We start from the raw sequence: 24578 nt of genomic DNA, 5'->3' as shown, positions 1-24578 counted from the left end.
GGTCTGCGCGACAACTCACTCGTGGCTAAAGAATACACATTACCGCGCATTATCACCTCATCAAAAGGAACCAATTGTTTAACTAGTAGTCCCACTTGCAAATCGCGACCGAGGTGATAAAAGACGTGAACACCATAATTCGCTAGCTCATTTACAAGGTAACAGTTCTGCCTTAGAGCCCGGGTGAGTCCTACACCCCGACACGTGTAGGCAGACTTCAATTATTAAATTAATTAGTCAATTTTCCTTTATTTCCAATTTCGAGTTCCTTAACGGTATTTCCGAGTTCTGTGATTGTGATTCTTCGAGCCACGATTCGTGTTTACGATAATCGAGATTCCCGCAGTTCCGGTGACCTGGTCCCACTCTCAAATCATCTTTTCCTTTTGTGAATTATAATCGGCGAACTTTTGTTTGCCGGAGTCGTTACTCCGGTTACGAACTCATATACTTTCAACGCTATTTTATATTGGTATTAGTTAATAAGTGATCAGTGTAAATTAAGACGTGTTTGCCCATAGGGCCTTTAATCTGAATATAAACCTAAAAACTTGAATCAAAGTGTACCATCCTTCATAAATTAAGAAGCCCTTCAACCTTCAACCTTTAACCTCCAGTCCAACAGGAGGAAGGAAGCGGCCAAGCCACGGAAGATAAAGTCCAATCAAAGAAAGAATCATCGTTGGAGTCAAGATTCGCAATAGTAAGTGGAGGTTATTATTATTATTTCCGAGGTCGATTGTCTTAATCAAGGGGCCCTCTCCGGGGTTTTCACCTTCGCGAACCCATAAAATAAAACTTAACGATACTTTCGTTAGGGAAATTCATCTGTTATCCGAACCTCCGATAGTCCAGCTACCGAATCCCAAGATCATATTTTTCGGACATAACAGCCCCATAAGATGTGAATTTTATCTTATTTGTCGAAAATTTGACTAAAAAATTCAATCCTCGGTGCTTACTCGAGATTAAAAAAAAAAATTCATGATAATCATAGTGTAGTCTACCGAATATTTCTAGACTCATAATTAATCGATCAACCCGATTGACACTGAGTAACAGCCTCATAAAAGGCGTTTTTTGAACTTATTTGTCAAAAATTTGACCTTAAAAAATTCAATCCTCGGTGTCCATTCATGGTTAAGGAAAGAAACTCATAGAAATCATACAGTAGAGTCTACTAAAAATTTTCAGGACCATAATTGATCAATCAACGCTATAGACACCGAGTATCAGCCCCATGAGATGTAAATTTTGTCTTATTTATCGGAAATTCTACTTTAAAAACTTCAATCTTCGGTTTCCACTCAAGATTAAGAGAAGAAACTCATAGAAATCATAGAATAGAGTCTACCGAAGATTTCCAGACCCATAATTATTCAATCAACCCCATGGACGCCGAGTAACAGCCCCATAAAAAGCGTTTTTTTTACTTATTTGTCGGAAATTTGACTTCAAAAAATCTTAATCTTGAGTGGTCACCGAGAAAAAATTCCCTGAGAGTTTTAGCTTTTAATACACAGCGGTCTTGAAGTTATGATTTTTTGAAATTTTGGAAAAAATTTTTTTTCAACTTTTTCGTCAATTTTTCTGATATGAAAAACATTTTTAAACAAAATTGACAAACATTGTATTTTGTAGGAAAAATTCTCAGCTTTTGAATGAAAATATTTGTTTTTTCATAAACTCATCAGAAGACCCTTAAAAATCAGAAATTGATTTTTTTCGGTGTGCAGCCCAAAATTCTTCAAATTTGAATTTTTTTTCTGAAAGCTGAGAGTTTTTTACACAAAATATAGCGTTTTGCCGATGTGCATATTTTTTGTTTCGTCACAATTAAATTAAATGTTAGATTCACTATGCAGTAATATAATTCAGAATAGTAATATAATTTTCTCTTTAATACTAAAATTATAGTACTCAGAAATTTTGAACCACCTGCTTAAAAGATGAATCTATACTTCGTCACTTATCATGCAGATGGCGCTCACAACTCCCTCTATTTACTTTCATTTTGTGATTCTTTCTTGAGCGATTTCTTTTCGGATCGTTTGTTCTTAACAAAAATATAATTGCTCAAGTTTTTAAGTAATAATTATTGCGTTACTTTGATATTTCATCGCCATGAGTAAACGTATACGGTCAGTAAATTGTTGTAATCCATTCAATGAGTCACGTAAGTAACTAATACAGTGCACTCGATCTCATGTATAACCTCTACGTAGAACCAATTAAATTAATGGCCTTGTGTTTAATATTGACTTTTGACATCTAATTAAACGAAACTTTTAGATAAAAAAGGAGTTACAAAGATTTAAGAAAATTTATTTCGAACTGTCAGTAATTTTAGCGACAATCTATGTGATTACAATGATCATTCTTTAGAGCGATTTTTGAAAATTCCTCTTATTGAAAAAGACAGGTAAAAATTTTCTATTGATTAAGTTTTTCATTAACTGAGTGAAAACTTACTTAATTATTTTTCTATGCGTTTAATTTAAGGTTATATTCTGAAAAAAATTATGGAGTAAAAAAACTTGATGAGAGCTATGCTGCCCTAGAGAATAAGTTCCAATCACAATTTGGAATAGTACCTGAATCTACCTAAAGAAAGATTAATCAAGATCATTGTTCCGTGATAGCTAAAGTGAAGAAATTATGTAACGCTGAAAGTGACAAGTAAATTTTTTTAACAATCGATCATTTTAAAATATCTTCATTTTTTCATATTAATACGATCGATCGTTTGCTTTACAGATCAATAAAAAAGAAGCTGCTTTCAATTTTACCCGACAGTTGGGAAGTCAGTCGTATAGCATCTGAATTTAACTGTTCTCGAAAAATGGTACTGAATCTTAAAAATGATATCAGTGAATCTGAGAATGTTGATTTAGACTTTGGTGAAATGACTACTAATACTTTGAATCCCACAAAAGTTCCAGGCAATCAGCCGCTTAAGTTAGATGTAAAAAAATTTGTCATTGATTTTTATGAAAGCGAAGAAAACTCAAAACAATTAGCGGGCATGAAAGATTTTAAATCTGTGAAGGATTGTGATGGAAATCCAACTAGGGTACAAAAAAAGTTGATTCTTTGTAATTTAAAAGAGTTGTACCAAAGCTTTAAGGGGGTATTCTGGTCTAGAAATTTGAAAAAATCGATTTTTTTTTTTTGCATATTTTCAAAGTTTAGACCCTTAAAAATATGTCCTTAAATGGATTTTTCAAAATTCGAATTATTTTCGAAGATACAGTCGATTTTGTGACGCAGCATCTAAGCCGGCCGATCGTCGCGAATCACACAATAAACAGTGGCAGTTCCTGGAAGACTTGAGCACTCGTTCTTTCCAAGAACTCTTTTGTTTTCGACATAAGCCTTCATATATATTCAATATATATTTTTATACTTCTATATATACCTTTGTACATACTTAATATACTAGGAATATACATACTAAATATACCAGGAACTGTTCAATGCGAAAGTTATAATGTTGATATTGTTTATCATTTATTATTCTGTTCAGTTTAGTTTCAATCTTGAAGCGAAGTAGACAAGTGCTCTGTGGATAGTTTTGTGAAATAATAAATTTTGTTTTTTTTATTTGCTTAAAAATGGATAGAAAAAGTGCGCGGGGGAGCAGTAGTCGTCCAGATAGGCACAAGAAGAAACGATTTTCATCAAATCAATTTACCGCTGAAAAAGATTGTAGTTATACGAGTGCTTCCGCAGCAAAGTTAAAAAATGTTTGGAGATGAGGAAATAGTTATTAACAAAAATTTTGGGTACTGTCTTCTGGAATTTTTCTCAGTTTTTCAAACTCTCTCAACTTTAATTGTGTGTGCTACCTGCAAAGAAGAAATTAAATTTTCTCAAACGGCACCACGCGGTTTAGGATTTAAAATTACATTACAGTGCAGTTGTGAAAATGTTCGATACATTCAATCATGTCCGTTGATGAACAAAGCTTATGAAATTAATCGCCGGATTGTTACAGCTATGAGACTTTTAGGAGTAGGAAGAGAAGGAATAAATATTTTTTGTAGTGTCATGGATATATGCAAAGGTTTATGTATCAGTACTTACTACAGTTGTCTTGATAATTTACATACAGCCGCAAGTGCAATTTACGATCAGCTAATATCAAAAGCTGTAAAAGAAGAGCAAGAATTATTATCAGAATTTGAGCCTAATGAAAATCCAAAACACTTGACGGTTTCTGGAGATGGCACCTGGAAGAAGCGAGGGTTTACTTCACTTTTTGGCGTTACAACCCTTATTGGTAAATACAGTAAAAAAGTTATCGATACTGTCGTAAAATCTAGTTTTTGCCAAGGCTGTTGCCAAGGCGATTTACTACATCGATGTTTGGGATCCGAAACTCAAAATAACAATGAATCGCTCAATTCATTAATATGGACTTTGCTCCCAAGCATATTCACGCTGGATCTCAAACAATTCAAATTGCGAATTATTTAGCTGTTGCCATTTTTAATGAAGGTTATTTACCCATCTTAAAAATGATGGAACTTATGGGCATCACCGTTGGTACTGAAGCTCATTCATTTGCTATCAGACGTAACGAAGTTCGGATTGAGCGCTCTGAGCTACGAGCTACTGCTGCTTCCAAAGAAGGCAGAACAGCTCGATTAGCTGAAAGAACTTCACAAAACATCGAATATGAAGTTGAGGAAGGCCCAATGTATGGATCTGGAATCGCCAATTAATCCAAAGTGAGTATTGAATGTTATTATACGAGTTATTCTACTATAATTTTTTCTCAAACTTTAAACGCGTTTTTCTCAAAACTACTTTTTTTGAAGTGGTTGACATGATATCTCAAGTTCTACCCGACCGATTCTTTTGAAATTTGGTGGGAATCTTCTTTATATATCTCTCTATCGCGTCTGCCTTGGATTTTAAAAAATTTCAATTTGGAGTATTTTTAAAAAATTCGAAAAGGTCAAAAAAAGGGGGTAAAAAAAAATTGATATTTCATGTCGACGCCATTTTGTGAATTTTTTTTTTTTTTTCTTAACTAAGGTCAACGCGATAGCGACATCTTTACAGATTGAGAATTTTTCAAATTTTTTTGTTTCAGATCACTACAAGGGCTGGAATCATGTCAACCAAGGTGCACCGTTTTTTTTGTAGCCCCCACTTCACCGACCTGTAATTTGTCCAATTTATCATTTTTTTTTTTTTTTCAATTTTTTTTTATATTCTTGAAACGTTAATAAACATCATATAAAAAAACCGATAGTAAAAATGTTCTTAATTTTTTTTTTTATGTTAGTTTGAAAAATGCCTAAAATTTAGGCTTCTAGACCAGAATACCCCCTTAAAGCGCAATATAATTCAGTGGCAATCGGATTTTCTAAATTCGCTAGTTTGAGGCCTACTTATTGTATTCTTGCTGGAAGTAGTAGTACACATGTCGTATGTGTTTGTACTATTCATCAAAATGTAAAATTGATGTTAGAAGGTACTTGTGTATTTGACATTCTCTATAATTGTACTAAAACTAGTTATTAATCTAATTACATTTATTCCATTTAGGATGTAATTTTCCAAAATTTGCGAAAAACACCGATTGGGTTGTAGAATCTCAGCCAATTTACAAAAATTTATTAAATAAATTAGTTTGTAACAATCCAAAAGAATCGTGCTTTTCCAGAATGTGCAATAGTTGTCCAAATAATGAAGAAATCGCTGATTATTTTCGTGTGTCGTTTAATGAATATGATGTTAATGAAATCCAATATAAAATGTGGACATCAACAGACCGTTGTACTATTGTGAATGTTACTTCAGATTCCTAAGACTTCATCGAGACTTTAGTGACGCAACTTGATAAGCTTTTGAAACATGATTTTATTGCGAAAACACAAAGTCGATTTTTTTCTGATACAAAACTAAATTTAAAGAGCGGGGAATTCGCCGTAGTATTTGACTTTGCGGAAAATTATGCATTCGTTGTGCAGGAAGCAGCTCAAGGCTTTCATTGGAATAATGATCAAGCTACTATATTTCCAATGGTGATTTATTATAACGAAAATGATACTATTAAGCATTTGAGCTTTGTTGGTATTTCAGATTGTCTTAAGCACGACACAGTTTTAATTTATTTATTTCAAGAGCAATTGATTGCCTTTCTTAAAATGAAGTTTGCTGTCATCAATACGATTTTTTACTTCTCTGATGGAGCTCCACAACAATTCAAAAACAAGAAAGTATTTACAAACTTATGTTATCATTATGCTGACTTCGAAATCAACGCTGAGTGGCATTTTTTTGCAACTGCCCATGGCAAAGGACCATGCGATGGTCTTGCGGGTTCATTAAAACGATATACTGAAACCACAAGATTTGTTTTCCTGGGGAACGAAAAATTTTACAAGCGTTGACTTTACTTTTATAGCTAATGACGATTATTTAATAAAACAAAATGTGTTAGACGTACAATATTCTCAATCGAAAACGGTGAAAGGTACACAGTCATTACACACTTTTGTGCCTTTAAAAGATGAAATTGGTTATGCTTTCATTAAAACTGTGTCCACATCTCAAAAAAGTTCAAAAATAAAAGTATTTTAATTATAATGAATTTGCGTTTAATTTAATTGTGACGAAACAAAAATATGCACATCCCAGTAAACACGTTTACGTCAATGTGACGTCAAAATGACATTGGGCTATGTCAAGATTTACGTAAGATACAAGTCACGAATGAGTCATATATGACTCATTATTTCACACTTCTTGACGTAAGATTCTGACGTAAAAATATGACGTAGTCATGACGTCAGTATTATGTCTCAATGACATTTATGACGTCAATATGACATACCTGTGATGTCTATATTATGATAATGATGTCATTATGACGTAAAAGTGATGTAAGTGATGTAAGAATTGTACCTCAGAAAAATATTTTTAAAAAAATTTCTCAAAAATAAAAAGATGGCAATTATGAAATTAATTATAGTGTTGTGGACTTATTACAAAGTTTGAAACACTAGTTATATGTTGATACTTGATGAAAAAATCCTGAAATATGCTGGGCTCGAACTTGGGTCCTCACGTATCGAAGTCTGGAACGCTGCTCACTTGTCCAAGTAACGGTTCATGTCACGAAGTAAATAACTTATGTGATAAGCCTTACATGACGAAAAATGCTTATTTCATAATTTTTCTGAGATTAAATGGATTTTAAGAGCTGGAATTGTATAAAATTCAAGTCTAATAATTTATACAATTTTATAAAATTTCATTAAACTCATGAAATTTTATAAAGTTCTATAAAACTTTGTAAAAACTCTTATAAAAGGCTCTCTAGTGAAACTTGTGGTAATGAATAGGCAATTTATAAATTTTCATAAGAATTGATTGAATCTTACACTTTCAAAAATTTTCGTCTAAAAGCGGACACAGAGAACTTTAGACTCTCTGCGGACACAGAGAACTTTCACAGAGTGAAATTTTTCAGAGTAAACGATGTATCCGTGTCATTTGAATTTTTTTAATATTTATTGATTTCTCAAGACTCGAATTTTTTTTATTTAATTTTTCCGAAAATTTAGTATTTTTCATTTGGATTTTTCTTCTTCAAAATTTCAATTTACAAAATTTAGATTTTTTTTTAATTTCAACTCTTTTAAGTATACAATTTTTTCTATATTTCTTTTTATTTTTAATTTCAATTTTTTCGAAATTTGAATTTCTTTAATTTAACATACTAACAACATTATGAAACTTGATGTACACAGTAAAAAAATTTTGCGTCATTGTGTCAAAAATTTTTGTGTTAAAAATTTTTATGTTAAATATTTAACATTTTTTTATGTTGATTTAACACAATAAATGTTAAATTTACACTTAAAAAAGTTAAATATTTAACACAAAAATTTTTAACACTAAAGTTTTTGACGCAATGACGCAAAATTTTTTACTGTGTAAAAATACTATTAGTCTCGTCAATAACAATCATGGAACTGTTTGAATTATTTCAAATACAATGTTTCATAAGTAGCAGCACTAATGTCAGAAAATTATTTTTCAAGTAATAGTGCAATATTTAAATGACTGACATTTAATTTCTTGACGCGAAATCATAAGAAATTATATGTTTACTCGCTTGACGATTTAAAATTTAGAGTTCATGCCACATAAATTGAACTCGGTATTTTGTTATCAGTTTCACACCAAATCATTTATACTGAATGAAGTCGAAAATATTTTTACAATGGATAAAAGTACCTAAATTCATGGACAAATATAAGTGAGAAACATATGCAACGAAAAAAAAGTATTTCTTGCATCAAGAAAATTTTGACGGAGGCCGAAGTTATATTGGAGCAAGAAGTGTTTTAGTGTCAAGAAATTTTGACTTCATTCACGAAATGTTCAGTCATCTCTAATATATTCTTAGTCCAAAGAAATTTACCTTTGAGTCAAAATTTTTTTTCTGCAGTGTATGGAAACATACAAGCAAAGATATAAAAGTTTATATCCCACATGTATTTAATTTGTATGTTTTTTCTTAAAAAGATAAATGAAAAATATATTGCATGTTATTTGCTAATATGTTAGATATATTCATTAATATTATAAATTATAAATTTTTGTTATTAAGAGCGGACTTAAATTTGCAAGGTACCAGCTTAAATCAGCTGTTTACCTCTTCCTGATTCTTACTAAATTTTAAACCAATTTTCATTAATATTTAGCGATTAATTGTAAATTAGACATCTTGTTGAAGAAGTTTTATATTTGATAAATTTTGATCAATCGATAATATTAAAAAAAATACATCCCCAAATTTTATCAATATTATGGAAAATAATCGTTTGTCACTGATTTAGAAAATGACTTTCAAATTACGTCAGTATTATGTACAATTGTGACAAATTATTGATGTTAAATAATGACTCACAGATGGTATCGGTATTACGTAAGACCGTGACTTGTCACTGATGTAAACGCATGATGTTAAACTTACGTCGTTATGACATACAATGATGGCATTAATGTTACGTAATATTGTAGTTTATATATTATGTCAGTTGTACGTAATATCTAAGTCATTTCCGTTACATCATGGAGAAGTAATAAACTTACATCAGTATGATGTCAAAAATATATCATATATTTTTACATCATAATTGGATCTAAAGACAGGTCAATTTTACGTCATATTTACGTAAAATATTGTGACATTCCTATGACTTATAAATGACGTCATATTGAAGTCATGTGTTCACTGGGATCGGCAAAACGCTATATTTGTGTAAAAAACTCTCAGCTTTCAGAAAAAAAATTCAAATTTGAAGAATTTTGGGCTGCACGCCGAAAAAAATCAATTTTTCCACTTTAATTCGATTTTTAAGGGTCTTCTGATGAGTTTATGAAAAAATAAATATTTTCATTCAAAAACTGAGAATTTTTCCTACAAAATACAATGTTTTTCGATTTTGTTTAAAAATGTTTTTCATATCAGAAAAATTGACGAAAAAGTTGAAAAAAAATTTTTTCCAAAATTTCAAAAAATCATAACTTCAAGACCGCTGCGTATTAAGAGCTAAAACTCTCAGGGAATTTTTGTCTTATGATAGAGAACACCTCCATAAATTTTAAACATAATCCGCGAGGGTCGCCTCGTAAAAATGTTCTTATTTGGTGGAATGACCCATATATAAAGATGTACTAGAATTTTAAATGATTAATTCCATAAGAATATATATATATATATATATATATATATATATATATATATATATATATATATATATATATAAAATTTAAGAACGTTATTGATAAATATTTAAGTTTTCTTTTCCACAAAAATTGAAAAGTTATTTTCGATTGCTAAAAATGTAAATAATACAACTGTGAAATTTCTATTTTTGAAATGTCAGTTTAAAAATTGACATCAGTTCATACACTTTTTATCTGGTCTATTTAATCCATCATATGCAGAATTCGAAATAAATTTTATTAATTTTTTTTTTTTTTTAAGTCACTGATGACAATTCAGAAACATACAACCGTATTAAATCTTAATATATTTAAAAAAAATTAAAGAATTATTATTATTTATAATAATAAATTAATTTTATTATATTATGATTTCTATTTGTAAACCATATTAAATATAATTATAAAAATATGAGTTAATATTACAAATATTTACAAATGAAATAAGTTTCGTTTTTTTTACTATTATTACAATGTGATCCACAGCAACAGTTCTCATTTAGCATAGGAATGGATACTGTGCTGCACGAGAATGAGAAACGTTTGTCAGGTGACTGGTTCGTACGCTTGCGCAGTACTCATACTTATTTTATATAGTAAGGGTTCTTCTGCTCACGGGAATCTGTATTGTCCTAAAAGCTAACAGCGACTGTGAACATGAGAATCACTCGTGTTTTCAGTGTAATGTGCAACATAGGAATGGTTACTGTGCTGAACAATACTCAGTCATATGTAAGAACGACTCATTCTTATTATCACATGATCTAGTAATGTGCTAAGAACTTTTTTTATATACTTATCGCTCATTCTTGTGTAGCACAGTAACCAGTCGTGTTTCATTGTTTCCGTGTAGTTTTACCGGATGAAAACGTAAATAAAATTTTTTTTACGTGTTATTTAAATGGGAAAATAAAAATTCATTGAGCTTCATGAAGAATGGAGATATCAAGCTGCGCTTTGGAGATAATTTTTTTTATACCTTAGAGAAGTTTTTGAGACAGCAGAACTTGAAAAAAAAAAAAAAAAATGTTTTTTTTGGACCACTCAAATATATATATATATATATATATATATATATATATATATATATATATATATATATATATATATATATATATATGTGATGAAGCATGATCATGCTTTTACGTGCCTGGCAAATATTCATAAGCAATCATGCATGACCAAGCATTTATATGGCGATAAAAAAAATTTGAGTTGAACAAAAAAATTTTTTCTGTTCATCATGGTTTTAGTCTTTCTCTATTTAGTAGTATTCGATTGTTTCTTTCACTATAAAATACCATTTAAAATCCGGTCCTTGACAAAACTAGAATCCGGGACCCTTAAGACATGAAGCATGAACGATACAAATATAAATAATGTTGTGAAGCGGGAAAGAATAGGAGTTACGGTAATTATTACGTGAAGCGTTCCACATTCACGCAACAGGATATTGGTAGGAAAGGATTGAGAAAGGAATGTGGAGAGGATCATCTTAATGTGAGTTTATAGAATATGCGAGAAAAAATTATTAGATAGCTCGGACTGGGATTCGAACCCAGAACCTTCCGAAGACATGTCGGCTACTCTACCATTTGAGCTATCCGGTCTATACTAAATTTCCTTTCGATTATTCTATATACATTAAGCCACACCGTCCATCTTACGGTAAGCATTTTTACAAATATAAATAATGCGGTGAAGCGGGAAAGTGGTTTAGAATTGAGAATGCATTCGATAAATCGCATTGTTAACGTTACTGTAACTGTTGATCTTTTTAATAAAATTTTTGGAACATTTATAGATGAAATAAATGACTATAATACATGAAACTTCATAGCAAGACTTAAAAACTATGATAATAACTATATGCACAACTTAAACCACAAATAACTTTTAAAGGATTGATTTTATCGAAAAATTATAAGATAACTTTTTTGTAAAACATTAAATTAAATAGTGCCATTTTTTTTCAAAGAAAAAGAATTAATTCCAAAAAGTTCCAAATTCCCATGTTATTTAAATGGGAAATGTAACTTGATTCAGGCACGGTTTAATTTGGTAATTAAGAGTTTATTTATATAAGATATTTTTTTTTAGGTCAAGAACTAAAAATCCAGGGGGCGGCAGCGAAAAAAAAATCAACTTGGGAAATAACGGACACCCTAGTCTGTATATGTGTGTGTGTGTGTGTGTAAACCTCCTATAACTTCTGAACGGTGTGACCGATTTGATCGCAGTTGGCGTCATTCGAAAGGGCTTCGCCAAACTTAGATTTCCTGTAAGTTGGAACCCGTTCGGTCCGATAGATTTCGAGAAATTGCAAAAAAAGTGAAAAAAAAAGTTGTTTTTTTTTTATTTTTCAAAATATTCTCGAATTGGCTGAACCGATCAACCTCAAAAACTAATCAGCTCTTAACCTCGAAAACCTGCATCGATCGCCACCAAGTGCGTCAGAATCGGTTGATGCGTTCGTGATATCGTTGTCGAAAAAAATCGAAAAAAGTACTTTTTTGTAATAACTCCAAAATGTTTCATCAGATCAATTTTTTTGTCCCAATTGTTTTATAGAGCTCAAAAAACTACATCACGATATACTAGGCGATATACTAGATATATCGTGAAAGGTCGATCGACAGTCGGAGCGATTGAGAAAATCATAAATAAAGACAGCAACACAAGCATGATCTGGTAGCCTCAAAGCTCGAAAAATATGTCTCCTCCTCACGCTAGACGTCAAAAACGCCTTTAACATCGCAAATTGGGGAGATATTTTAGATGCTCTGGAGCACAAATTCGACGCAGAGCCAGAGAATATGGCACTAGTCGACAATTACCTTGAAGAAAGAAAGCTAATAACGAAAACTACGGAAGGCCCACAAGAATACGCCATTACGGCTGGCGTGCCGCAAAGCTCAATTATGAGGCCCGACTTATGGAACGCGGACCACGACGAGCTTCTTGAAATCGCGTTGTCAAAGCAAGTAGAGCTAACGGGCTTTGCAGACGACGTTACGACCACGATAATAGTAGACAGCGTAGAATAGGCCGAACTACTGGTACGGGAAACCATTGACGCCGTCGAAACTTGGCTTGATAAACACCACCTGAAACTCGCCAAGCACAAAACCAAGATGGTCGTCCTGACATGTCAAAAATGGTTCCAAAAACGATTCGCTGTGGACATAAGAGGAACAATACTGACGTCAACAAGGGCCCTGCGCTATTTAAGAGTAATGATAGACGAGAAACTATCTTTTCGCGAACACCTTGACAGTGCATGCAAGAAAGCCAGCAAGACGGAGTCTAGCCTAGCAAGAATCATGACCAACACTACGGGACCAAGAACAAAAAAGAGAAGAGTTCTTCCGGAAGCAGTCCATTCGGTACTGCTTTATGGAGCGGAGATATGGGCAGACATATTAAAGCAGAAGACTTACCGGCGAAAAATGGCAGGAGTACAGCAGCGAGGCCCTCTCAGGGTTGCCTGCGCCTACCGCACGGTTTCCGAAGCGGCTGTATTGGTCATTACGGGAGCCGCGCCCATCTACTTACTAGCGTTCGAAAGAGCAAAACTCTATGAAGATAAAACCAGTGGCGAAAACATGAAGGAGACAAGAGCGAGGATAAAGGCGGAAACGCAGAAAAAGTGGCAGGACCGATGGACATCACGGGAGACGGGCAGATGGACAGCGCGCCTGATCCCAAACATCAACGTCTGGCTCTCTCGGAAGCACGGGGATACGGACTTCTTCCTCACCTAGCTATTGATAGGATACGGACTATAGCTATTGATAGGACACGGACAGTTTAACGCCTATCTTTTTAAGATGGAACTGCACCCCACGACAACATGCAAATACTGTCCGGATCAAATAGACGACGCCGAACACACGTTCTTTGAGTGTGTACGGTGGAAGGACTATGAAAGCAGCACCGAAGAAACTATTGGCACCACGCTCTCCCCTAAGAGCTTGGTAACCTGCATAATCAAAAAAGAAGAAAACTGTTTGCATTGAATAGGCTCCAAAACTACTGAACCGATGTAAAAAATTCTTTCTCTGTTGGAAAGCTACACTATCCCCGGGTGACATAGGCTATCTTATATTATGAATTATTTGAAAATTTTTGTTAAATACCCGTGCGAAGCCGGGGCAAACTGCTAGTATATATATGTTTTGAGCTACAATTATTTTATTATAGCTTAGTTTTAAAGTAAAACTATTAAATTAGAGAAGACTGTTAGCATGCACGAATAAAAACGAACTGTATTTAGTTATGCTGTTTTATTCTGCGTAGACAGTTACAAAAATTTTTGTGTAAAATAAGAGATCTTAGAATAAACTGACTTATACAAAAATCTTAGTATAACATCACAACTTAGATTAGGGTGTAAATTTATCAAGCAAAAATAAGGAAAGGGAAAGTAAGCATTATTATTGGTGGAAAAGTACGGAAAAATATAAGGAAGAATATTTTAAGGAAACTACTGGCTAATTAGAGGAATAGAAGGCGGATGTATATTGTCAACTTTAGGCGCAAGAGGGGGTATGAGGTACTGACATCAGGTAAGGACTTGAAGGGACTAATGATTTATGATAGGTTGCGGACTTGCAGGCGTCTAAGCAAAAAACTTGGGAAAATATTGTAATTAGAGAAATGTGGGTATTGTAAATATAAAAACTAGCTTAAGAAATAGGGTAATAAAACGTAAATATAAGGGCTAGGCTTAAGCTGTAATATTAGGATTAAGTTATAAATAATCGTAAAACATTTTAGTCTGTATGCTGAAAAATAAGGATTATTTTCTAAATACTTAAAATTCCCAAAGATAGAATGTCTTAGTTAAGGTATACAAACTACAATAGATGGAAAAAACCTACACGGACAGTAAATAATAAATCGAAATACAGCTGTTAAAACTAGAAATTATTTTGAGTATTTAAAAAGTAACCAAATTTATAGCTGTCTGGGTCCTTCAGATAAAGATGACAATGAGTAGAAAAAACCCGGGAAGTTAGTAAATGAACTATGTTAATTATTAATTGTATGTGTAAGAAATTATTGAAAAAAAAAAGTAAAAATTAATCAAATTGAATTGAGACCGAACAATATATAAAGATAACAATATTTTTATCAAAATTTTCAAACTTTCATAACATAAATCAAATCGAATTCCTAATGGTATCGTATCCGTTATTAATTTTAGTCGCGGAGAGAGTTATCGTGCATAACCACGCTTGGCCAAGCCCGTTCGTGAATGATCGTGCAAAGCCACAGACAGTCGAGTAGGTTCATGATCACTTATTCTGTTCTATTACAAATGATCATACCTGATCAAGCTTGGTCAAGCATGAATTATGTATGACTGTTCAAGAGCATATACAGTCGTGCATGATAGTCCCCACTGTGTTAAACGACTTTGCGCATGATCAAGCTCTACCAAGCATGAATCATGCATGATCAAGCAAGTTTCTTGTATAGCCATACAAGACCATACTTCGTCATGCATGACCTTTTAGTTCTCACGATATACAGTCATGTACGGTCGAGTACGATTATGTATCATCATGCATAGTCATGACAGGCCATGCGAAATAACGCATGCTTAAAAGTACACGATTGAGTATTACCGAGCACAATCGTGCATCATCATACAGGACTCATGTATTATCATGCATGATCATACACAGTTCATGCATGATCATGCCTGATTCATGCTTAGTCAAGCACGATCATACATGCTGATTTTTTTCCGGGTGTATATTAGGATCTTAAAAAGCAAAACTTCTTAGTCAAATTTTAGATCTAAAAATTTACATTTCTGTTCAAATAAATATCAAAATTTAAAATTTTATGTAAAATATTTCAACAAATTCAATCAAAATTTAATAGCCACATAATTTTGTCGATCAGTTTAAGTGAATAAATTTATCGTCATTTCTAGCATACATGATCGAAATTTTAATGCTATCAACTACACGGGATAGTTGAATTTCTTAATCGATAATACAACTCCATGACCCACAAATGTAATTAATAACAAGTAATTTCGAATTTTGAATTCAAAAAGAACATAAGACATTCTCATTTTTTAATCGACGTTTTTGTAAATTTATTTCGTTTTCATATATATTCAGATCTAACAAAATGACAGTTATCTAAAGACATCTGCATAAATATAATAAATTTGATCTAAACATATTTTCATTTTTTCTCGAAATAAATACAAGAGCTTCAACTCCATTATATGCGTAATCATGTCTAAAAATTGTACGTTTTTATCTCTCCCGTTATTATAAATACTAACCTCAGAAGAAATGTTCCATGGAATGTGTTGCAGATCTGCTGTGCTAAGTACCATTCGTAATTTTCTTTTTGCATCAGAAAAAGCAAAAGATGATTCTACATTGTTTGAATCAATTGAAAGTCTTTCATCTTCAGTTTCTTTCGGTCGAATCTGACTGTTGTCCGCTGAAACTGTATCATATACTACATTTGGTTTTCTTCTGTACTTAGCCAAGATATCGTCAGTACTATCTGAAAAAATTAACATCTATTAATTTTAAATTATCTTCTAATGGTAAAAAATCTTACCAACGTTATTATTGGCATTAGTCGTAATATCTTCTGACATTCTTTTACGTAATTTATATCGTCCAACATCTATACCGTCAGCTCCAATGTCACGATCATAACATCTTCCAAGTTCATCTGTTTCTCGTAATGACTTGCCTCTTCGATTTTTCAAAGACATTTTAAATTTGCTAAAAAAACCACGTTTGTGTTTCTGATCATCTAAATACTCTCTATCTCCCCGTACAGCAGTTATATCAAAACTTATACTTTTTGGAATCGCGCCAGTTGAAAAATTTGACTTGCCAATACTATTATTACTATTTTCATTATTATCATTACTATTATTCGTTGATGATAATGGAATTGACTCTGAGTTATGATTTAAGGTTTTCACTTTAGATTCAGAACCAGAACTACTGCTTGAAGTTAAACTAGTTGTACTGAGCCTAACAATAACATCATTTACACTTGTTCTGAAGTCTTCTGATTCTGCAGATTTTGTATCTCCATTTAATGATTTTTCATTCGATAAATGAGGTGATGATATGTGGCTTGCCAATAATAATTCAGGAGCAACAGCAACCACTCCAATGTGATTATTCGAATTGAGATTTACACTAGTGTCTTTTTCACCATCAATGTTCAATTTATCCATCATATTTATTAATTTACCATTTTTTATCGATTTTAAATACTCTACTCTGTTAACATTATTAGCATTATTATCAACATAGTCAATAATGCTTCTAAAATTATCAGGTTTACTACTTCTAAAACTAGTACTCCTGCCAGCTGATGATGAAGTAGGTGATAAAGAAATTAAGGCTTCTTCTTGATTAATTTCTGTAGAATTTGGCTTAAGCAATGTATTTATACTATCTAGCAAAGGACCCGTAGAGATGTGTACTACATCTGATGATTCCTCACTGACTTCTGGTTCTCCACGACTTTCTATTTCTGATCTTCCAGTATCATCAGATCTCGCTACACTTGATGTGTCATCAGTATCCACCTCAGTTAGACGTTCAGAGTCACTTGCAAGAACATCCATACTCCAAGCTTCTGAAGCAGTTTCACTAACATCCGCAACGCCTTGTAAAGGTTCAACAGACAGTCCCGACGTTTGCTCAGCTAGAGGTGGAAACAGAAAACGGTCTTGGTGTTCAACTATTTCACTATCAGAGGCTAAAACGTCTGTAGACCACGTATCGGATACTAATGAAATTGTCTCATCACCTTCAATAAGTTTTTTTATTTCAAATTTACAGAATTTGTCATCAATTTCAGATCGGCTTTGTTTTGTAGAAATTGTAGGAGCAGGTAAGTCTAAAGGTCGAACTTCACCACTTGCTCGTACATCCTCACCCTCGGTAATCTGTGATGAAGGAGTATCTCGACCAGAAATGTTAGGAGATCCTCTTCCAGATACATTTGCAGATACCATATCGGATAAATTATCGTTTTGATCTTCAGTTTCCAGTTCTAACGATGAAGCAACACTATGATTCGAAGCAGCTTCCGAAACTACTTCAAGATTATCTGAAGTATTACCAATAGATCCTTCAAATAAAACTTCATCGTGTGACAATGAAAAACGTGTTCTTTTTTCATGTATTTCAATACGCTCTGGACCAGTAGAATTACGGCGATTATTATTTGAAGAATCAGTAGATAGATTTAAAGTTACTGAACCAGGATTCATGTTATTTTGATTTTCCATGCACAGAATCTTATGTTCACTTAAAAAACCTACCGATTCAGGTAGTGTTGACCCGAACGGTATAACCAGAACTTCCTGTGAAACTTTATTTATGCATTCTTCTTCAAAACTAAAAATGTTATTGATTTCTTCTACACCATCGTTTGAAATGCAAGGATTAGAGAATGTAGAAGGTCTTAATCCTCGATTTATACCAACTTTCCCTAATAAACCACTACTTCTTTTAACAGAATCTAAAGGGGTAATGTTTACAATTTTATTCGACATCACTGAGCCACTTGGCAATAAAGCTAGCATTTGACTCAATTTTTTACGATCTAAAGTACTATTATCAGGAGAAATGACTTCTGTTTCGTTATGACATACTGTTTGTAAAAATATAATCAAAGAATTTAGTTCATTCTCTGTGAAAAGTGCAGCAGATCGATTAAGTCCTTGCAACTTATTATGATCTAAAATTTTTGGTTCATCATCTAGTTCCTCTATTATTCCTTCTAACATCAAATCAATAATTATAGAAACTGAATCTTTTTCAAAGCGACGATATAGATCCATAACTTTATTATCGATTGTTTGATACTTCATCAGAGATAACATCTGTAATATCTGACCCACTTGCATCAAATTAAATCTAGCTACATAATTGATAGGAGCATCAGTAATACCATACGGTTCTGGATTGACTATTGCTGGGCAAATAAAATAGGTGAACACAAGATCGGTACACATTGCATGAACTTCCTTAGATTCAATGTTACCACTTTTATTCAAAAATCCTGCTAGTTGTTTTACTAACCAAAGTATACTTGTAGGAAAACAATACATATTTTCTCGTATACTTGTAATAAATCGCTGAGTGATTCGAACCAATGAATTAATTGTCCAAAGTCTATATCGTAACAATTTAGACTGATACTCTGAAGACCCTTCAACTCCAAATTTTTTCAATCTTTCGGATGGTGGAAATCGTATCGGTACTTTATCTGGATCAATGTCAAGAAACATTTCATCCTCCATTAGTAACTGAGTTATGGGTCCGTGAAGAGCTGCAGTGAGGAATAACTTTGCAGAAAATAAACTTTCGTGAAAAACTGAATAAAATCTAGAAAACGCACAAGTCCCATGTCTAAGTAGCCTCCGAGGATTATCGGATGGAACGATTTGAAGAAGCATAAGCTGTTTCAATAATTTTAAAACGAATATTTTATCTTCAGGTAGTAAACAACTCCCATAAAGTCCAGCTGATAATGACTGAATAATATTTTGAACCATATCGGGTAAAAATTTTTCGCCTTCTACTAAACAAGCAGCTAAGATATCTGGACTTTTTCTTAATGCTCCCAAGAATTCTCCGTAAACTAAACATGATTGATATCTTATACACTTATATGCACCAAGGAATTGTGAATTTTCTAAAGCATTTGCACGTTGACAACATAAAGCAGGTGTACAGTCAGGTCTCGACACTATTAATTTATTTAAATTCACTCTTTGTTGATCAGTGACCCATGTCAATTGAGCTAAATCCGATAACACGTAAAGAACCTTAAATTGAAAATTGATCATTTAATTTCTTAAATATGACTACAAAAACTCATTTAAAAAATATATTCAAATAATACCTTTTCATTGAGATTTTGAAGATTTTGTTGTTCCGCACTAACAAATAAACGTTCCTGTCGCAAATGTTCAGCTAATTGTAAGACATTCCATGGCAAAATCCCGTAAGGCTCAACTTTGCTTTTCGATGACATTACTGTAAATATGAATTATTGTGTATAAATCTTTTCACAAATTAAAATTTATTTGTTAGCTGTAATATCATTCGAAGAATAAGAAATTCACAACTATGTGATATAAGTATTAATAAAATACGTCAATATGAAGTTAACACACAACAGGTACGTTCAAATTTATTTCTTTTGATATTTTGCTAAAAGTTTTTTTGAGCATGGCGATGTGTCCATATGCACATTTACACATTTACCTGAGCGCACATACACACACACACACATACACACACACACACATCCAATGCCGCCAAACGCTCCCCAAGCCAGGACTTGTATTCAAAAGAGTACAAGCAGGCCAAAAAGACGCTAAATCAAGCCATCAAAGCAAGTAAAGCAAAGTTGTGGAAAGAGATCTGCAACGATCTCGACAATGACATCTGGGGTAAAGCCTACCAAATTGTCGCCAAACGACTTGGAAAGGCTTCAACAGAGGCGCCGAAGTCTCCAGCCTTAATGGATAGTATCGTAGCGGAGCTTTTCCCCAAACACCCGCCGCGGGAGAAGAAACACTACACTAAAAACAACGAAGTAACGCCCTTCACAACTAAGGAACTACAAGACGCGGCCAAGTCACTCAAAACAGAAAAGGCACCTGGACCTGATGGCATCCCGGCATCGGTGATCAAGATTATAGCCCTGGAATACCCAGACTTACTCCTGAACACCTACAACGCATGTTTGGCAACTGGCACCTTTTCCGCGGTCTGGAAACGGCAGAGATTGGTTCTCTTAGACAAAGGTAAGGGAACCCCCATAACACCTTCGTCGTTTAGACCACTCTGTATGCTAGACATTGCTGGAAAACTGCTCGAGAAGCTCATACAAGGGAGACTTCGCGACGACATCGACCGTGCTGGAGGTTTTGCCACCAACCAGCATGGCTTCCAGAAAGGTCATTCGACAGTCGGAGCGATCAAGAAAGTCATAAAGACAGCAACACAAGCATGGTCTGGTAGCCTCAAAGCTCGTAAAGTATGTCTTCTCCTCACGCTAGATGTCAAAAACGCATTTAACAGCGCAAATTGGGGAGACATTTTAGACGCTCTGGAGCACAAGTTTGACGCGGAGCCAGAAAATCTGGCACTAGTCGACAACTACCTTGACGATAGAAAGCTAATAGTGGAAACTACTGAAGGCCCACAAAAATACGCCATAACGGCTGGCGTGCCGCAAGGCTCAATAATGGAGCCTGATCTATGGAACGCAGACTACGACGAGCTTCTTGAAATCCCGTTGCCAGAGCAAGTAGAGCTAACAGGCTTTGCAGACGACGTTGCAGCCACTATACTGGCGGACAGCGTGAAAGAGGCCGAACTGCTAGTTCGGGAAACCATCGACACCGTCGAGACTTGGCTCGATAAGTATCACCTGAAACTCGCCAAACAGAAAACCGAGATGGTCGTTTTGACCCGTCAAAAATGGTTTCCAAAACCATTCGCTATGGACATGGGAGGAACAATGCTGACGTCAACAAGGGCCCTGCGGTATCTAGGGGTAATGATAGACGAGAAACTATCTTTCCGTGAACACCTCGACAGTGCATGCAAGAAAGCCAGCAAGACTGTGTCTAGCCTAGCACGAATTATGACCAACACCATGGGACCAAGAACAAAAAAGAGAAGAGTTCTTCTAGAAGCAGTCCACTCGGTACTGCTTTATGGAGCGGAGATATGGGCAGACATATTAAAGCAGAAGACCTACCGGCGAAAGATCGCAGCAGTACAGCGGCGAGGCGCTCTCAGGGTTGCCTGCGCCTACCGCACAGTTTCCGAAGCGACTGTATTGGTCATTGCAGGAGCCGCGCCCATCGACCTATTAGCGTTCGAAAAAGCAAAACTCTATGACGCTAAAGACAGTGATGATAACATGAAGGACACAAGAACGCGGATAAAGGCGGAAACGCAGCAAGAGTGGCAGGACCGATGGACATCGGGAGAGACGGGCAGATGGACGGCGCGCCTGATCCCAAACATCAACGTCTGGCTCTCTCGGAATCACGGGGATACGGACTTCTTCCTGACCTAGCTATTGACGGAACATGGGCAGTTCAATGCCTATCTTTTCAAGATGGGTTTGCACAGCACACCAACGTGCAAATACTGCCCGGATAAAATCGACGACGCCGAACACACATTCTTCGAGTGTGCTCGATGGAAGGACTACAGAATAAGCACCGAAGAGATCATAGGCACCAGGCTCTCCCCCTCAAGCCTGGTGACCTATATGATCAAACAAGAAGAGAACTGGTCAGCTGTTGCAGTTTATGCACAGCACCTCCTGACAGACAAAATCGCAGAAAGGGACCAGTAGCCAGGAGTAGGCGTCGTGAGACGCAGCACGACTGGATTGAAGTAATGCTAACGCGGTTCCAATCCAGTCCTCCCTGTACCATCTAAGGGAGAGGGGAAGAGGAATGTTTCTTTTAGTGGGTAAAAATCTCCACACTACCGACTATCGATATCTGCCGGAAAATGGGCGGCAGAGTTAACGATACCGGTGTCTTTTGAAGATCTTTTTTCGTACCTCTTTACAAAAAAAAAAAAAAAAAAAACACACACACACACACACACACACACACACACTCGGGGCAGAAGAGATACTGCTACCGGGCGCGTCTCCCCGAGCGGATGGGAGAACGCTCGCTGTCCTTGGATGACACTTAATCTCTTAGTTGATGAGGTACAGCGGGTAGGAGCCAAGCAAAATAACCAAACAAAATAAGCTCCCGTGGACAAAACTCCCCTTTAATGGGTTGGTCACACTAACTGACCTAGCAAGACGATTGGTTCTTGCTGTAACTCACTGGGAGTGTCCGGAACCTGTATCGTTTCCGACGATGCAGGCCACGGCTGATGTGAGCTTGCTCTGCCGAGGTGAAAGTTGCAGCAGTGGATCAGGAGCCAGCCACTTCGGGCCTTGATCAGGAAGTACGCAGTGAGTGTTAGAGATCGGAATCTTCACTATCTCCGAGGGTACACCCGTTCCTAGTTATGGCAACCCGCTCCACTCCGTACGATGCGCTGGTAAATCAAAAAAGTATGAGTAACTTACAGGAAACAAACAAGAATAGAAACGGGCTTCATGCTCAACAAGCAGCGATTGAAGCAAGCGCTGACATGAAGAGAACGCAAGCGTTGGAGCGCCTTGAGAAGCTGACCATTGAGCTGCAAGAGTTTGTCCAAACTAAGGTCAATATCCACAAGGAGATAAAGACCAAGACAACCGGTGTAGTCAATGCTCTTGGAAGATTCAAGAAACTGGACGAGGAATGGCAGTCATCACGACGCCGCATTGAAACTGAAACTGAGACGGAAGAAGCAATGGACACTGGAGCCGACGGTGACGGTGAATCTGCTGCTGAGGACAAGGGTGAAACTGACACAAGGTCTGGAAAGAGAAAGGACCGAGATTCGCCAGAGCCAACCGACAAAGTCACAAAGAAGAAGGACTTGAAAAAAAGCCCTCCCCAACGACTGGCAGGGCAGGGCGACGAACCCAAGAAGACGACTGACTGGGAAAAAGTACAGTCTAAGAAGGAGAAGAGAAGGCTAGCTAGAGAGCAACTCTCAAAACAGCCGCCGAAGGAGCCCAGGCCAGAGCCTAAGCGGAAAAAACCACGCAAATGGATCAGACCCGACGCACTGATCATCCGTCCGGCCGAGAAAACAAAGTATGCCGAGATTATGCGTCGTATAAAGCAGGACGTCCCAGATGAGCAGGTTCGTTCAACTGTGGATAAGATCAACAAGACCAGAAGTGGGGACTTGTTGATTACGATTTCGAGGAAGAGCACTGACAAAGGCCAAGGTCTGCAAAAGACGATCGCGGACATCCTTAAGGAGGAGGCCAAAGTGATTTGCAAAGGGCCACAGGAGACCATCGAGATCCGAGATGTCGATGACGACACGACGAAAGAGCATATTCAGACCGCTCTGAAGAGGGAAGCTGGAGAAAGTTGTGAAATCCCACTAGAGGCAATCAAGATCCGTAAAGCCTTTAGGGGTACACAGACAGCCACAGTGTCACTACCAGCAGCTGCAGCACAAAAGTTACTGGAGGGAAACTGCAAAATAAGGATAGGCTGGTCTAATTGCCGAATGAGAGCAACGAAGAGGCCCATACAATGCTTCAAATGCTGGCACTTTGGGTACTTCGGATCGCAGTGCAAAAGCGAAGTCGACCGGTCTAAGCTCTGCATAAGGTGCGGAAAAGAAGGACACAAAATTGCTGATTGTAAAAATCCAGCTAAATGTGCACTGTGCTTTGAACGGCACGGCGTAGAAAAGGCGGCTCACCATGCAGACACGAACAGATGCCCCATCTTCCAAGAAGCGCTCCAGAAGATAACGAAGCCAAGAACATGAAGATAGTGCAGCTCAACCTCAATCATTGTGAGGCTGCGCATGACCTGCTCATGCAAACTGTGCGCGAATTAGAGGCAGATATAGCACTTATAAGTGAGCCTTATAGACATCTGAGTAACCAACCCTGGAAATCCGACAGCACTAACAAAGCCGTCATCTGGTCCTGCGGTAAATGTCCTTTTCAGAGAACAGTCAACAATAAAGAAGCTGGCTTCGTAGCAGCATGGGTAGATGGCCTCTGCTTCTACAGTTGCTATGCACCACCTAGTCTCTCTAATGAGCATTTTGAAGACTTCCTTGATCGGCTAACTGAGAACGCAAGAAAACACTTTCCCGTGGCAATAGCTGGTGACTTCAATTCCTGGG

At 35.7% G+C, this 24578-nt stretch overlaps 1 protein-coding gene across 3 annotated transcripts in view; it reads right to left on the bottom strand.

Annotated features, from left to right (window-relative positions):
• The window catches only part of LOC123272700 (GTPase-activating protein and VPS9 domain-containing protein 1), a 78890-nt gene that overhangs the window by 18451 nt on the left and 35861 nt on the right, over positions 1-24578 (bottom strand). For all 3 annotated transcript variants that reach the window (XM_044739672.1, XM_044739673.1, XM_044739674.1), the window contains 3 exons: positions 19678-19811; positions 16354-19600; positions 16067-16296 (listed from right to left, as the gene is read on the bottom strand). In XM_044739672.1, coding sequence (XP_044595607.1) covers positions 16067-16296; positions 16354-19600; positions 19678-19809 — 3609 coding nt within the window. In that variant the 5' untranslated portion in view covers positions 19810-19811. Of the gene's footprint in view, positions 1-16066; positions 16297-16353; positions 19601-19677; positions 19812-24578 lie in introns of those variants that run through there.

This window comes from Cotesia glomerata, linkage group LG10 (genome assembly GCF_020080835.1).
Source record: "Cotesia glomerata isolate CgM1 linkage group LG10, MPM_Cglom_v2.3, whole genome shotgun sequence".
NCBI classification, from domain to species: Eukaryota; Metazoa; Arthropoda; class Insecta; order Hymenoptera; family Braconidae; genus Cotesia; species Cotesia glomerata.
Note: the sequence above shows the minus strand (reverse complement) of the source record. Positions and strands in the feature narration are given on the sequence as shown.